Source organism: Alternaria infectoria (genome assembly GCF_024043175.1).
Source record: "Alternaria infectoria strain BMP 0036 chromosome Unknown scaffold_22, whole genome shotgun sequence".
NCBI lineage: Eukaryota > Fungi > Ascomycota > Dothideomycetes > Pleosporales > Pleosporaceae > Alternaria > Alternaria infectoria.
The window spans coordinates 125,366-141,753 of record NW_026250711.1 but is presented as its reverse complement, the minus strand read 5'-3'; the positions used below and the strand labels follow the sequence as shown (position 1 = coordinate 141,753).

At 52.3% G+C, this 16,388-nt stretch overlaps 6 protein-coding genes across 6 annotated transcripts; 1 reads left to right on the top strand and 5 right to left on the bottom strand.

Annotated features, from left to right (window-relative positions):
- Window positions 1-614: 614 nt before the first annotated feature.
- On the bottom strand, window positions 615-2,649 carry J4E92_009234 (uncharacterized protein; the record flags this gene model as incomplete). Its single annotated transcript, XM_051500583.1, has 2 exons — window positions 615-1,365; window positions 1,436-2,649. The coding sequence occupies 2 exons, from the start codon at window positions 2,647-2,649 to the stop codon at window positions 615-617; spliced, it is 1,965 nt and encodes a 654-aa protein (XP_051349155.1).
- Window positions 2,650-3,692: 1,043 nt separating this feature from the next.
- Window positions 3,693-5,000, top strand: J4E92_009233 (uncharacterized protein; the record flags this gene model as incomplete). Its single annotated transcript, XM_051500582.1, has 1 exon — window positions 3,693-5,000. One exon carries the CDS (start codon window positions 3,693-3,695, stop codon window positions 4,998-5,000), a length of 1,308 nt encoding a protein of 435 aa, XP_051349154.1.
- A 306-nt stretch (window positions 5,001-5,306) lies between these two features.
- On the bottom strand, window positions 5,307-6,311 carry J4E92_009232 (uncharacterized protein; the record flags this gene model as incomplete). The annotated part of the gene is made up of 2 exons (XM_051500581.1): window positions 5,307-5,566; window positions 5,672-6,311. 2 exons carry the CDS (start codon window positions 6,309-6,311, stop codon window positions 5,307-5,309), a joined length of 900 nt encoding a protein of 299 aa, XP_051349153.1.
- A 443-nt stretch (window positions 6,312-6,754) lies between these two features.
- On the bottom strand, window positions 6,755-7,776 carry J4E92_009231 (uncharacterized protein; the record flags this gene model as incomplete). Its single annotated transcript, XM_051500580.1, has 2 exons — window positions 6,755-7,074; window positions 7,125-7,776. The coding sequence occupies 2 exons, from the start codon at window positions 7,774-7,776 to the stop codon at window positions 6,755-6,757; spliced, it is 972 nt and encodes a 323-aa protein (XP_051349152.1).
- Window positions 7,777-10,483: 2,707 nt separating this feature from the next.
- J4E92_009230 (uncharacterized protein) lies at window positions 10,484-12,952 on the bottom strand (the record flags this gene model as incomplete). The annotated part of the gene is made up of 1 exon (XM_051500579.1): window positions 10,484-12,952. One exon carries the CDS (start codon window positions 12,950-12,952, stop codon window positions 10,484-10,486), a length of 2,469 nt encoding a protein of 822 aa, XP_051349151.1.
- Window positions 12,953-14,249: 1,297 nt separating this feature from the next.
- J4E92_009229 (uncharacterized protein) lies at window positions 14,250-16,109 on the bottom strand (the record flags this gene model as incomplete). Its single annotated transcript, XM_051500578.1, has 3 exons — window positions 14,250-15,580; window positions 15,632-15,994; window positions 16,055-16,109. The coding sequence occupies 3 exons, from the start codon at window positions 16,107-16,109 to the stop codon at window positions 14,250-14,252; spliced, it is 1,749 nt and encodes a 582-aa protein (XP_051349150.1).
- Between the last annotated feature and the right edge of the window lie 279 nt (window positions 16,110-16,388).

Here is a 16,388-nt window from a genome sequence, read left to right as displayed (position 1 = left end):
CAACAAGTTACGTAGTCTCGGCTCTTGCACTACCGTTTGTGCCGCCGCTTTTGGAGACGAGGAGGGCGAAGGCGGATGGGAGTTATTTGACGAGGTATGTTTAGTTCTTGAATTAGATTTGGGGGAGGAAGGCGGGATACCTACCGGATTAGGAAGGAATGGAATGAATGGGGTAGAATGGGGTAGAATGATTATGGAATGGAGGGCTAATATGTCACCAGAGAGAACGCGTACTGTTCGTCACAGACTCTTGGGTGTGCGCGGTGATGAGTTTGGTGGAGGTGAGTTGATGGGCGATGGGGAGTACGAAGTCATAACTGACGTTTATCGCAGACTTCTTCTTTAGCAGCGTATTAGCTGCAATTCTTTTCGCGATGCTTTCTACATACCCGGCGTTCGTTCATTATTAGGAGGATTCACATAGAAACCGTGATCCAATGTTGCGTGTGTGGCATGAGCACATAGCGCTACTGTTGGTCATCAGCATAACACTTTTGATAATACATGCATCGTTAAAACTATTCTCTAAAGCCAAGAATACACAAGAATACACTGTCGTGGCCATACAGACTACCGAAGTCGAACATAAACAGCTGTCACTCTCCCAAGACTGCTTAGTCAACGTCGTCGTTGTTGGTGCTGGTGTTGGCGGGCTGTTGCTGGGTTTCCAACGCGTCGTGCATCTCGTCGTCGTCGTCATCCTCATCTGTATCCTCATCCATATCGCTATCATACTCGTCCTCAGTAGCCACCTCCCACACAGTTGTAAAAAGCTCTCCGTCGTCCTCGAAAACAGGGTTGCCGTCCTCGTCAAATACAGGATTGCCGTCTTCATCGATATACTGCTGAACGACATCATCGTCGAGCTCAAGATCGAGCGCCATATCGTCATCCTCGTCAAGATCATCGACCTCGAAATCCTCATCGCTATCAGCCGACTCTTCACTTCCATCATCTGAGCCGAATATTTCCCTGAACGATGGGAGTCGGCCGCCGCGATTCACGAGGCTGTGCTTCATGGAAAGCGTGAGACGTCGTGTCTTCGACTTTAAGAGGCTGATATCCACTTCGCTTAGTTGGTCCGTTTCAGCTTCTTCTCTCGCAAGCGATTCAGTCGTCTCTCCGTCCTCATGTGTCACTTCTTTCCTGATGAAACTCTTGAATCCCTCCATGCTCGCATCGTACAAGCATTCGATGATAGGAACGCGCTCTTTGTGCAGGTACGGTGGTATCAAGCCTTCGCTTTTGTGTAGTTCCAACGACATCTTCAGGTTGATGCCAGCTTTGTGCAGCTTGAACGCCTTTGCGTGGCGATTGCGAAGACGTTCCTCATCGCAGATGTACTCAGATTTTGCCGTGTCGAGCCTATGAGCCACACAGGGCAAAGTCAGCGCATGATCCTAAAAGCAACGTCATTCTTGCTGTAAGAACTTACCACATGTATGATGATTGCAATAATTCTAGTGTGTCCAGAGATGGCAAAGCGGCGTAGTGATCGAAGTCAGGCGGCTGATCCCAGAAGTCGACCGGAACATCCCAATGCCGCCGGATTCGAAGTGTTTCCAGACTGGGGGGCGCCAGATCACGGTTCATGATGATAGCCTGATGTAGGAAGGAATTCGTGTCGCATTCAAGGTACTTCAGAAGGTGGAAATCGCGCATACCATCACCAGATGGGCGTATACTGCGGAGCACCTGAGGGCTTTTGTCAAGACGCCAGCCAGGATTTAGATGTGTAAGGCTTTCCAGCGAATGCGCAACTGCGGAGAGAGCCTCCAGTGATCCGCCTGCGTCTTTGTTCAATAGAGGCTTAGCCCGCCTTGACCGGTTAATGTTGAAGACATTCTCGCCCAAAGTCAATGACTTCAAACGCGCCGGAGTGCGAAGGATGCTGAGCAGACTTTTGGGCCGCAGTTCGCACTCGTCAAGAACAAGCGAGGTCAGAGGAGTCTTCTTCGTCTGTGTCGCGAGCTCTGGGATTTCGGAGTCTGGGAAGGCCACACAGGAGACGTGAAGGTGTTTGAGTGCGGGGTGTCGGAAGAGACAATGGAACCCGTCAAGGTTCCAGAAGTCGGTAGCAGTACCGTGCGAGTGGATGGTCAAGTTCTCGAGAAGACCCAGCCCAACTGTTCGCTCGAGGTTCTTCCCCAAGCGCCGTTCAGCCGCAATCTTGTCCGTTTCTATGGGGCCCTCCACGCAAGCTGTGTCGAGCGCACGGCGGAAGCGTTGCATATCGCCGTTGACCCAAGCCTGTCCACCATCGTTCTCCCAATGAAAGTTATCGTACGGGCTCTCAATATGCCACTCCCTCAGGTTGACCATACTAGCTACGCACTCGTTGAAAGTCGTCCTTATCTCGGCGCTGTCTTTTAGGCTGTCGTCTTTGTATGAATACAAGATCTTGAGGGTTTGTACGGCGCGGACGCGTTCAGGACGCGATGTGAAGGCTTCGATGATGGCGTGGAGGTTCTTTACGGATAGAAGCTCGATTCGCTTGTAGAGTCGCTCTTCTGCGAGGTTTTGCATATCGCGACATGTCCGAGCGAGAGCACATAAGGCCTTGTTGTTGCCTTGGAGATGATCGATTACGACGAGAGCGAGTTCGTTGGGGAGCGCCGACGTCGCCGTGGCCAGAAGATTGGATGTCATGATGCGCGTGGTACGCGATCGTGGAGGCTCTCGTATACTCTGAAGGGATGACTTTATAGCGGTGATCGTTGGTGGTACTACTTGATTCAATTATTAGATTATTGATGCCTAAGTTGTCCTGGACATAATTTGTCAATAATCGTGTGGCGAAAGGCGTTGATTTCCGGGCCGAGAGCAAACACGTACTGCAGGGGATAGAAGGTAGCCGTGTTTGGCGACTGTGATACGAAGTCGTTGATCGGAGAATTTGTTGTGATGCGTGAGGAACGCGATTTTCCCACGGCGAACTAAATTATCAGATTATGCAGGGACGACGACGAGGGGCCGAGGCGGGGGTTGCGGCGCACGGGCCAATGACGTTGACGCGTCGTCCACTCACCATCCACGCCTTCACATGTACCTTCAACACCCCCAGATGGGCATCACCGACCCTGTCGTAGTAATCTCGCGCGTTCAGTTAGAAGGCAAACGTGTGAACACGCCGTAACGTATATGAGAAGCGCGTCTGAGAGGAAGAGCCTGGAGCATCGCGTGCCTGCAGCAATGATGAGTGCATATGTCGGGTTTCACTGCCACGGTATAGTATACATCTCTGCTCCTTTCTATTTCGTATATTTCATGTTCATTCAGTAGGGTTGGGATTCATGCGGATGCTGGAGCCGGGGCGAGCTGTCATTTCCGTTCGCGCAAATCTTCCTTTGAATCCACGCGTCTGCAACGAGATCCGCATATTTTTATGTACAGTCTCCGGAAAATGCCGGGCAGTCGCCTAGTCCTACTCTCATCTCAGGTGCTCTGAAGTTGCTGTGTAGTTGGTTGCCTGGGCGTCCCGCTGTTTTGTTGGCACGACGACCTGACAGCCTTATTGTTTGCCTCTCCACCGTCTTGACAGCAACTATTGTGCGCGAGAAGCCTAAACAACGCACGCGATCACCCTGAGCTGGGTGAGATTACGTCTTCGAACTGATTTCGCACATTTACTTGAGCGCACCTTGGTCTCACCTAGGTGATACTAGGTCACGAGGTCAAGCTTTACGACAATCATGGAGCCTCCACCAAGCCCGCTCTATCTCAACGCAAACGCGAAAGGGAAAAACAAACGAGCAGTCGAAGATGGTTCTCCAACTACTGCCAAGCTTCAGGATTCCTCCACAACCGAGAGCAATGCGCCTACCGTCGTCCGCCGCCGCCAACACCGCCGCCACAATATCGCCGCTGAGATCTGGGGCCCAGACATACCCTCCACGCCCATACCCCAAACTTCCACCGGTGGAACTGCCCCGAAGCAGCTTTTCAGTGTCTACAAGGCCATCATCCGACACCCGAACCTCTTCTTCCAGTTCGCGCTCCGCCTACCCTACCCCTCCATCGTCGACCTCTACGCCATCGATAAGGAGTTCCACTACCGCCTGAATCTATACAGCGTCTCTCTAATCCACGACTACGCCCGCTACCATGCGCCTCTCGCAGGCCACATCTTCAGCTGGGTGCTCTACCCCCGTACATGTATCTCAGACCCCATGCTCCGGCCCATGGACGGCCGCGAGTGGCTAGCGCGCGACGTACCGGGCTTCCGCTGGGTCGGCATGATAGTCTATCGCCAGAAGGTCGTACGCAGCATTCTCACACACATGGCTCTAGAAGGTCATCGCGTACCAGAGGCCTGCGAGGGCGCGCTGATGAAGTATTGGTGCGTCATGGAGCTCAAAGAATCGAGGACGCGTCGCTCTTTTCTTGAGGATCTCGATATTTGGACCGACGCCGATCTCATCAATATCCAGCTTTTCTTCATGAAGCTCGACATGCGCTTCTCCGACCCCATCCTGGGCAACGGCGTCTGTCAGCTAGGCCCCATGTTGCTTGCTCAGAAGAGCTTGACTCCGCTATGGGAGGCGCTCAGCGGCAAGATGAAGTTCAACTACGACACGACCAGTGCGATGGTCGTTGCCACATACCTCATGGACGATCTCGACTTCGAAGCGCATCCCTGGCTCGAAGACGTAGAAGACCACAGCGTGTTGGAAGATCAGTGGGGTCTACTGAGTCTGGAAGGCTGGAACGAAGATGGCAAGAGGATGCCGCATGCTTTGGATCTGGTCATTGCTGAGAGTATTAGGAGGGGCCTGGATGTGCAGCAGTACTATCTGGACTTTGTCATGTATGGGTATGGGGATAGCAAGACTGGTGAGAATATCCCGGTGCCGGTGCAGTTGAGGGGGGATAAGAAGGTCAGGGTGCCGAGTGAGGGATGGCCTTCGAAGGAGATGAGGCAGAGCACGATCAGGAAGCTGGATGCGCGCTTTGGATCCAGGAAGGCTGCTGCTGGAGATGCGATGGACTTGAGCGCCTGAAAGCCTTCCGAGCACGATACATCGCGCTAGCGCATGAGCTACTTACTTGTCTCGCATAGCCGCAAGCTCACGAAATCATCTAAGTAAAAAAGGACTTATCACGAACGTTTGGGGTTCTTGTACGACTATTTGCAGGCTGCAAACATGTTCGATACATGCAGTTCCCTCATCTAGCTACTAAGTTCCCTTTCCGCGTTAGGATTCTGTAGCCCCGTGGGTCTCCGCACCGTAATCACTTTCATCATGTGTCTCAAAGACAAGCGAGCGCAACTGAAATTCGGACACTTGCTGCCTCTTTCGCACTTCTCACTTCTTCGCCATTTTGACCGCCATCTCCATGATGTCCTGCAGCTTGACCTTGCTCTCATAACCCTTGGAAACCATCTCGGTACACATGTCCTTCGCGATGACCAAGACCTTGTGCTTATCCTGGTTGACTTCGGGGTATTCGAGGTCAAAGATGGCCTTGTTATCGTTGTCGGTCTCGATAATGGCGATGTACTTGAGGGTTGGTAGCTTGATAGCGTTGCTCTCGGCGGTGTCGTTGTCGGCGCGCTCGGTGAGGGCTGGTGACGTTGCGCGAGTAGTTGAAGGAGTGCCCATGGCAATAGTAGACGCGCCGTCTCACTGTTGTCAGCTTTGAGATACGGCAAGGGGGGTAATACACGTACCAGCAACGCTGAAGCTCTCCAGCTGATACGACAGCTCCTCACAATCGGAATCTTTCGGGTGGTCCTGGTATTCTCCCTTGAAGTACGACTGGAACATCCTTGAAAGAGGGTCATCTCGCATCCACATCAATCGGGTCAAGAACTGGTGGTATTGTGACTGATTGCGCTTCAAGTCCTTCGCACGAACGACGTCTGAGTGTTGACACTGGTTTTTGTACCAAGAAATTTCTCTCTGCTGCTCAAGCAAGATCATTTCTCTGTCCTTGATGGTTCCGTAGATGGACGTCTCTAGGCCACTGGCTGAGAAACCTGGTAGCAGTTCCAAGTACTCTCTGAGCACACTCAGATGTTTCTTGAAGATTGGAGAACGCTCCAGCCAGTACGATGCGACTTCATGTAGCGTTCGGAAAACATCGTACGCGGTGGAACTCTCTTTTGCGATGAGTGGCCATATTTTGACATTTTGGACTATCGTGTTGGCACTGCGACTGAGCGCTTGGAAGTCCTCGAGCTTGCTTTCTTCATTTGATGGATCCTCGCAGATGGCCAGGATGAGTTCATCGACTATATAGCCGCAAATAACTATCGTTTCGACCGGAACGACAACGAAGTTGATCATCTCTGGGGAAGTCGCGTCCATGGTGGCGGGTGAGGGCGAGATCAAAGTTGGATTCTATTATCGGAGGAAATTTGAACGTACAAAGCCCTGAGTTGAGGAAGTTGTTTTGTTTTGTGCACTCAAATTAGTGCCCCACTAGAGCAATCAAATGACTGTCGCAACCCGCACGGTCTTAGATGACTATGCTTGGCAGTGAACACTAATGAGGAAGGCAGCAGCCGGAAGAGATCACGTGCAGACCTAGAGTAACAGGAAAGTGATAGATCAGGATGTGAGCATTTTAGTATTGGTAGCGCCCTCCCTATGTACAACTATTAGGCAGGGATTGATCTACAGCCACTTCGTGCTCCACCACTTGTCTTCTGGGCGCTCGCCGAGAGCTGGCGAAGTGGTTTCCTTTCGTATAACCTGCGACAGAGCGAGTGTAGGCAAAGTTGCGGCACTTCCCGGCTCTTGAGCTCTCCTTATTGAACTGCCATCTGAATCGCAAGTTCTACAACATCGATCATGCTGGCCTTCTCTCCGTAGACCTTTTTAATTTGCTCGAGACAAGCATCATTCACCTTGAACTTGACCCGCTTATCTTTGTCTTCCGAGATGTAGAGTACGAAGAAGGCTTTGTTAATACGGGTGTCCGGTGGTACAAAGGCCCTTACATAAGTGGAGTCAGTGGCAGAGCCGCTCTTGTCGTCGTTTTTAGAATCGTCAGCTGGGAACTCGGTGAGAGCTGGCGATGTGTTACGAGTGGTCGACGGAGTGAGCATGTCGACAACGGACTCGGTGTCTAGCACGGTGTTAGATATGAGCTTGAAGACCGGAAGAACGTCCACTTACCGGCGAGACTGACATGATCGGAGGCTGGATCGTCCTGGACTTCTGGTTCGTGTTCCAAGTAGGTTCCACTGAACTCCTCGCTGAACATACGCCTGAGAGGCTTCTCTCTCGCCCAGGCCAATGTCATCAGGAAGTTCTCGAAATTGTCTTTGTTGATGTAATATTGAAGGTCGAGCTGCTTCAGTCGATTGGCGTCATTTTTGTAGATGTCCATCATCCTGCGCTGCTCCACAATGATACATTTCCTCTTCAGGACAGTGCCATCTCGACGTACGGCCAATCTGCTAGCTGAGAAGCTTCGCTGGGGTTCGAGATACTTCTTGAGGCTCTTGCTATGTTCCGCGAACGATCCGGAGAAAGCAGAGCGCAAAAGCAACTCGGTCGCGGTTTCGACGACCCCTGTGATGTTTTCGTAGATGCGCGATTGCTCTTTGACAATGAGCGGCCAGACAGTGTCCTTGGATTCCACTAGCTCTTCCACTTTCCTGTAATGCGCTAACATCTCGCTAACATCTGGGATAGAGAAAAAGCCAAGTGAAGATGTGCTGTGGGCGATGATAGAGTGCACTTTGGTGATGATTTGTATGCAGGCGATAAGAGTCTCGATAGGGACGATGGCGAACTCCACCATCCTCTCTGCGGACGCGTCCATGGCGGGGGTGACAGTGTGTTGTGCGCGGGAGTGAGGGAGTAGAAAGGACAGATCGAATACTGTGATTTATAAGCCCTGATATGTGTGCCGCTAAAGCAAACGACCGTTCAAACCCGCACGGTCCTGCACCGGCAGTCAGTGAATACTAGCTAGGTGACAAGGAAAGCAAGGGTCTTACTGACCGGCTGGCAGATTAGAGAGGGTAAGTCGCAAACCGCCAGAGACATCTCACTGTCTGTTCGTTCTCGAGCTAAAAGAAAATGTAAAGTCCACAAGTGAAAATGGACTTCAGTATTATGACATTGACTTCACCCGCAACTGAGCTAACATCTGGTACCTTGCGACTAACCAGAAGTTCTATTATTTGCAAGCTTCACCATCTATATCCCGGTGGATTATACCCGAAGGGATCAGGTGGAGAAGGGACATCCAAATGCGGTGCACTGATATACATGCGCTCCCGTGGCGCCTTCTCGACCCAAGCCAGCATAGTCAAATACTCTCGATGCGCTTTCCCATGTTTTTCAGAGCACAATTCCTCGACCGAAAGTGTGCAGTCCAAGTAAACCTCAGGAAACTGCTGTCGAAGCGCAATCCTCTCTTCCCTCATTTGTAAAAGACCACCATTATCCACGATATAGCGTCTCGGTTTGAAGGTGATCGGGGCTTTAAGGTAAAGCTCCAGATCGCTGCGATGCTGGATGAACAGCGGAGATGTTTCTAGCCACATACGCGCCTCCCCCTCTATCTTGTGTATGTTCGTGGCCAGGGGTGCATCTCGATCAACGACCAGAGGCCAAGTGTATTCGTTTTGGAGGATCTGTTGAGTTACGGAGTAAGAATCATAAAGCGTACATTCGCTTGGGTGCTTTTCGAAGTGGTCTTTATTCGTGTTGTTCAGAATGGCGTCTCTTGCTGCTCTCAGGATGGTATCACAGGCCACCACGAACTGTATCGGGACGACTGCGAGTATGACATGGTTTGGGACTTTCGGTGGTACATAGGGCGGGGGATCGTTGGATCGAGCCGCTGAACTCATTGTCGTGTTGATGATTGATGTTTCGTGTCGAAGATGAGAGGTCAGGATCCGAGAGCAGCTCTTATACATAGCTGAGGCGGTAAATCAACAAACGGTTTGCGATGATATGATGGAAAGGTTACACCTCTACGAGCGCGGAAAGCAAATAGCAAGCAGAACTAGGCATCTCTTAACCTCTCTTTATGCCCAAATAGGCTTATAGAGTTTTGTAGTACTTGTTATAGACGTGTCTTTTACAATTTAATAAGATTTTTACTTATAGCTTGTATCTAGGCTTAGCACCTAAGACTCTTACTTTTAGATAATTATTACTGTAGGTAGGCAGAGAGCCTATTTTCTTGTACATTTTACTTATTTAGAAGTACTCTACATGCTTTAATAGTCTAGTGTAATCACAACAATTATCTCCCAAACCCCTCCCAACTCCGCAGCTCCTCCACAACCCTCATCCGCACACCCCAAGCCTACCTCCCCAAACCCCCCCTCACCTTCCCTCCCCCCTCCCCACCAAACCATCCAACCCCATCCGTTCCATATCCTCCGTAATCTCCCTCAACACCACCTGCCACGGCACCGCCCTAGGATCGTCTCTAGGATATCTCCATATCATCTGCATAGCATACTTCGCCTCCTCAAACCGAGGGTGTTGTTGAGCATACTGAGGAAGTTGGGCGAGCCTGTTCGAAACATCCCCACTGTGGTGTGAGCCCTCGAAAGGGTTCACAGGTGCACTTCTGCTGCGGGAGTGGCCTGGGCCGTTTCGGCGGGTAAAGTGAGGAGGATGAGGTGGGAAGCTTGAGGGAGGGTCTCTTCGTGGGTCGGGGGCGAAGGAGACGTGGCGGGGAGGTGGAGAGGAGACTGGTTGGGGGAACGGTGGGATGGTGTAATGGGGACCATGTAGATTGGGTCGAGGGTACAGCATTCCGGGATGAGTCGGGATGGGGGCGTAGCCTGAGCCATCGATGGGTATCAAACCATCTCGCAGCATGGGTCGATTTGGGGATCGAAAGTCATCAGTGTTGTAGCTTGTTTCACGACTTCTCCGGTGTTCAGCTTCATACGTCGACCGCACGGAGGCGGGGGAGATGTCGGCAGGGACGGTGACTGTATAGCGATCGCCGGTACTCCTATGACGAACGTGGTAATGTTCTCCCATTGTGTTCTGCTATCTTTTGGTAAAAGACTTGTCGAGTAGAGTCGAGGGTAGGAGTGGTTGACGTTGCGTCTCGAGATAGTGCTCGAGTTGAGGGAGGGTGTGGTTTAGTTCGAAGAGGCCTCGCTGGAAAGGACTAAATTGAGGGAGAGTGTGCCGATTGAAAATGAGCCTCTGGCTCAAGAGCTGAGGGGAGTGGCTGTTCGGGGATGGCGACTATGAGAACGGCGATGGCTGACTGCAGTGAGTGAAGTGCGCGAAGAGAGGGTGAACGGGAGTGTGAAAAGCAACGAATAGATGATGTGAAAGCAAGAACAACCGAGACGATATCGTGTATGCACCTCTAAGTGATAGTAATGATATGAAGATTGGACGTGTACTAAGGAACGCTCTTCCCACGAGACCCTCAAACCTACACCAGCAATGCTAAAAACGACCATGGATATCCAAGCACCCGAAAACGCCATGTGAAATGCAAGAAACAGCATTTATACAACCATCTAAACAACGACACTTCATCTACGCAACATATAACTCAAGTCTGGTAGCCCAGCCAGAATACTCTTGATAACCTGCTCTTCATCGTTTTTCCGTCGTTGCGCAGAATTCGTAGCCCCAGTAAGCGGCTGAATAGGCGGAGGAGTAACATTCCGCGGAGGAGACCGCGTAAACGTCTTCGCGGAAGATGCAGCACTGCTCGGTCTCGGAGGAGTCTCAAAGACGGAAAAGGGATCTGATGGATCGCGCGTGGCTGGCGCAGACGCTTTTGCGGCAGGTGCAGATTCGAAGAAAGAGAAATCGACATCCGCCCAAGCATCTATGCTGGGTTCATCTCGTACTATGGGTGCTGAAGGCGGAGTGCTAGGCCTGGCAGGTTCCGGCTCATGTGTGTTGGACGTAAACGCAGAAAAGTCGTCATCCTCCGTGCCGTTCGTACTAGGCTCTTCGACCTTCACCTCGTTGATAGCGATTTCGTTTGTATCATGCACGTCGCGCGCCGGCAATACATCAGCTTTCACTTCCTCCTGTGGAATAACTTCTGAAATCGGTTTTGATGGAATTTCGACTTTGCTCTTCTCCGACGTGGCAGAAACAGAGCGCTTGGCGGGTTTCAAGAGTCCAGGCCCAATAGGTCCTTGTTCAGCGTGGAATGGAACGAAACTTTTCGGACCAAAGATCGCTGATGTTGGCGATATGGTACTTCGCAGACGCACGATATGCATCGCTTCGGCTGAGCGGTCCTGGGTTGGTGGAGTCTTTGGTGGTGATGCTGAATTTGACACGGTGCTGTCGAGCGTCGCTGGTATGGAGTTCGAAAAGGCCGAGGGAAAAGTGGATGCTGTAGGGCTTGATATCATCTCACCCCAATCATCGTCATCTTCTGCAGGCACATCCGTACGTTTTTCCTGATTGGAAGTGTTGGTGTCGAGAGCAGCAATGTCTCCCCAAGGACTTGAAGAGGTCGTGGTTGGCTCAGGAGGTGGGATTGCTTTCGTTGCGACAACCGGCGTTTCACTCGGCGTTTGCCCATGTGTTTCCCCAACATCGCGTGTCAGGTCAATTGAAACTGCACGAAGCTCATTCGCTTGTGTAATTTCGACAGCATTATGCTTAGGCGCGACAGGCGAGATCAGAGGCGGCAAACCGGGACTGTCCTGCTTCCAAGGGTCCACTGTAGTGGTGGGAGAACTCCAGTTGAACGCAGCCGGGCTATCGGTGGACACAGGAGGCATGCTTTGTCGAGCTGGTACAACTTCGACTGGTCGTGGCGTAGGGATGGTAGTCTTCGTGCGTAGATGGCCTCTGGCTGTCTTGGGCTCCGGAGGCGCAGGCGTGTCCCAGTAGAACGACGCTCTGGCTCCGGGACCTGTGCCAGAGAGACGGTCTTCTCGTGCCCATCTTGCCACAGTCTTGTTGACTTCCGACCTGACTTGAGATCCTGCCCATGTGACCCGAATGTAGTTGTCGTCTGCATTCCCGCTGTTGAACTCCCTCATGGTCTGCTTGCGCGTAAGCCTGTACCAAGCTTTACGCCCAGACATTGAATATATTGGGTCATCAGGTGCCTCCTCCAGTTCCTTTGTATTGCCGCTAGAGGGGAAGAGCTCGTTGAAGAGGTCTGTATCGAGCTGATAGGCATCGGCGTCGTGTGAGGCAGAAGCGGCATTCGAAGAGGCTACTGGCGATCCAGAGCGGGAAGCGGTTGGTTCTTCTAGGGTCTCTTTCGATTCCCCTTCAGCGCTCTGTGAAGGATCCGGTGGACCAGAAGGAGCTTCTGTCAATAGGGTATCTTGTGTGAAAGTCCCAAATTCATCGTCTGTGCTGTCGCTGCTGGAGCTTGAAGCATCTACGTCGCTGTCCTCATGACTTGCTGCCGCGTGAGCTTCTTCCAGCTCCAGCTCCTCCACTGCAGTCTGCTGCCTGCCAGCCTCTTCTTCAAAAGATGTCCGTGGCGATTCGACGGGCGCTTCGATGCGGCTCGTTTCGGATGGGGAAGTGGAAGGTCGTGCAGAAGAGTCATCGTCGGGCTGTAATCGATTGGCAGGAGCGATCGCGTCTTGACTGGGAGACGTGTCCGGCTGTATCGTAGTCGACGTGTCGGAGGTATCCGAGGTTACATTGTCCACATCGGAAGTATCTTCCTGTCCACCCCACGTGTCTTCTCGTGTCGGTGGTTCGTGCTCGCTTTCTTCTTTAAGATCCCAACGCGGCCCGTCGTCAATTGCCCTTTCATTCTTCAGTGGACTGGATTCAGCTATGCGCGTCTCCGTGGGCGTAGTCACAGCGGCATCATGTCCAGATGACGTAGTCCAGTCACCAAAGCTCTCGTCCTCATTTCCCCACCCAGCGTCGTCCAGGAAGCCATTCAGTAGCACCGGCGCAGGCGCAAGGGTAGGCGGCGGTGGTGAGGTCACCTCGTGCTTCGTCGGCGACTTTTGTTCGTCGGCATTGTTGTCTGCCCACGGGTCGCCCCAATGATCCATGGTCGGGCTGCCGCGTCAAGCGTCATAGTGAGTCGCTTCTGCTAGAGAAGCATCACCAAAAGTGCAAGCAATCGAGAATTAGTGGGCGAGGTAGGGCAGCTGCGAACGGGCGAAGGCCAGCTTACCTCGGGGACTTGCAGGCTCTTGCCAAGCCGGGAGTCGGACGTCGTGCAGCCGGCGAACTTCATTCGCGATCAGGCGGCCATAGCTTTCACCCACACCCGCGACAGTGACGATGCGCAATTGCGAAGTTTCACAACGGCATATCGTGACTTGGAGACGATGGAAATTACTTTTGTTACAGCTGCGGTAGTGTCTTACGGCATGGCCTGTTTACTGGGGAAATAGTCTGCACATCGCGAACTCACAATGCGATGATTACTCACCAAGCATCTTCTCACTCTATACTTCCGCTGAGCATTACTCTCACAAACTATGAGAGATCATCGGAGCTAGTATGTCAACTTCCTCCAAAATTCAACGGTGTCATCCTCCACAAACTTACGTTCACTTGGTCCGCCAACTCCGCAATCCAGCAACCGCTACTACTCACGCAACATGGAATACAGGTCAAGATTACGAAAAGAGGGGTGTAGTAGGTTCCCGACCCAAGGTCCTAAAACGCAGAATGAAGTTACCCAGATATACCCAGCCGTTGTTGCCTGTCAAAGAATTTAGTATAGTTGAGATGTTCCTCCAGCGCAATTCAGGATGCCTCCAAACCATCTGTGTGCTTTCGCTGCTCATGTGGTTCTTCCTGGGATTTTTCATCGCCAGAATGCTGAACCCCTATTGAGGGTCGTACGCCGTGCCAGCATCCCATCGCACTCCGGATGGCCAGCGGATAGACCACGATCACCACACCGGATGTCCGCCATTCCGTCTGCAACACCAACCGAGTGGTAGGACCCACAGCGGGCCTAGATCGACGTGCAGTAGGCAGCTGTCTGTGCGTACTCAAGGTAAGTTGCACGGACTACCCAAGCGGGCCGATACCCAAGTATATATCGACTGTCAAGCATCACATACAAGGATACCAAGGTCAAGATCCGTCCAAGACGCAACATGAGTGGCATTGAGCTCTATCAACGCGCTATGCAAGAAAGAAAAAATGCTGTGATGCTAGCATCAATGAAGAACATAGAAGACCAGGCACTCAAGACATGATGAACATGTCGAGGTCAAAACCAATAAGACGCCGAAAGACATGCAGCGTCGGAAATCAAGACGCTCTAGATATTACTCCAAGATCCACCGCTTTTCAAACTTGTTGCTGTCGTAATCGTTTTGAGCTCTGTTATCGTACAGACTCAATGATGGAAATGTCGTCTACCGCATCCTCATCCATATCGTGATGTATAACCTTCTTGAGGGCGTTGTCGATTTGAACAGCGCCGACGTCTTCCTTGGGGACCCAGAAGAGCTGGATCATGCCAAAGATGGCTGCGGCAGCAAGAGCGAACCAGGCTGCTGCAGATCCACCGAGCGAGTAGATCAATCCGATCAAAGGGGAAGAGATGGTTCTCGCTAAGCAGCACGCTGACATGGCGATACCGTTGACGCGACCGAGTACCAGAGGTGAAGGAACGGCGTTCTTCATCAGGATCAGGGCGCATGGGAAGACGATGATGCCGAAGAACGCCTGCAGGAAGAGCGAAACGTATATGCCCGGGGTTATGAGTCCGTGGGGAAGAGCGCTGATGAAGGGTACAATGAGGTATGTAATCGGGTAAAGGATAATCATCCAGATGAATGAGTTCCAGACGCCAACCCACTCAACAAATGGAGGGAAAATGAAACCCTGGACGAAGAGCGTGATGAAGCCGTTGACCGTGAGGAACTTTCCAACATCGGGCAAGTCCAGTCCTAATCCGCCCTGGAAATCAAGGCCCTTGTTTGCAGGCGTGTCCAGAATGTAAACGGGGAGAATCGAGATGAAGGCCATCTGGTGGAAAGCGAAGATGGCCATGGCGAGAACGATCATGACTACAGTCCGGTTGAACGTCTTTCGGGGTTTCGGGGTCGGTCCACCTCGGATCGGGAGCACATCCTGCTGGACCTTGATAGAGTGCATGGTTCCAAAAGACGAGCGGCGAATATCGAAGTTCTGAGCAAAAGGCATGGGCATACCCTCTTCCAGGAAAGAAGCTCGTTTGCGGATCTGTCGAATGCTGCCGGAAACCGACATGGAAGCCAATCGGTCGCGCGTAACGCTCAACATGGAACCACGATGTCTCATGGAGCCAGCGGTTGATCCCCGTGCGTCGCGGTTTGCATGCTGATGATTTGAGGGTGGGGGAAGGAGACGACTGCGCTCGTTTGCGGGGGTCTCGTTGATGGTGTCCAGATGGTCGTGGTAATCGTGGTGGTCCTCGATGCCGTTCTCTCCCTCTGGCTTCTCTTCCCGGACCAGGGTCTCCTCCAAGAAGATCATACCCTGGAGAATGGCCAGCAGAATTCCAATGGCGGCGATCAGGTTAGGCAGGAGATACGGGTAGCGTCCGAAAATGCCATCCTGGTCGAAAACGTTGGGGTAAAGTCGTGCTGGTTGAGCGAGGAAACCACCCATGGCCGAACCGATGATACCGCCCACCGTCCAGACGAAGGGTTGTGTGGCATACGCGCGCGCTATCTCGTGTTAGCTTGACCTGCCTGATGCGGACTGCGCGATTTACTTACGCTCGTGGGCTGGGTTCTTGACCGACTCAGCGACCATAGTTTGCATGATTGCGACATTTCCATTCAGTGCACCGCCGATGAAGCGCGCAAGCAGGGCGACCCAGTACGTTTCCGCAACACCGAACATCAGACTCGATGCGGCGACACCGAGCAAGCCAATGAGCGCGACAGGTTTCCGGCCGTACACATCAGACACCATTCCCCATAATGGGGCCGTCATGGCCTCAGCGATGGCGTAGGCTGACACCAAGAGTCCCGCGTAGAACGAAGCATCGTGTTTGCTGATGCCCAGGTCCCGCACCATAAAAGGTGAGTAGGCGAGGATAGAGTTGAAGGCGAGAGGCTCGGAGAATCGGCATATCCCTAAGCGGTGGTCAGCGACGGTCCAATCAACATGACATCACCTGCAGCCGCCATACATACCGAGAATCAAGAGCTGCTTGGTGGGGAACGGCGCGTCCTTTGGATCAGGAGGCATGATGGCGGTATTACGATTAGTAGAGAATGGAGGAGGACGAGTTTCGCATAATAACAGAGGATGGGAATCAAGGTTTTACGGGCAACAGCTTATCATAGCGCCACTAGGTGAGAGCAAGCGCGGGCCGACAGATTCCCCTCAATACAGCACCCTGCACCGTGCCCCAACTAGTGTTTCCCGCATTCACGATAAACGTGCTGCAGCCTCGCCGTTCCCTGTTAGATGCACACACAGGCTCGCTTGTGCCGCCTCGATTCCGATTGCTCGAAAACCCCCGGC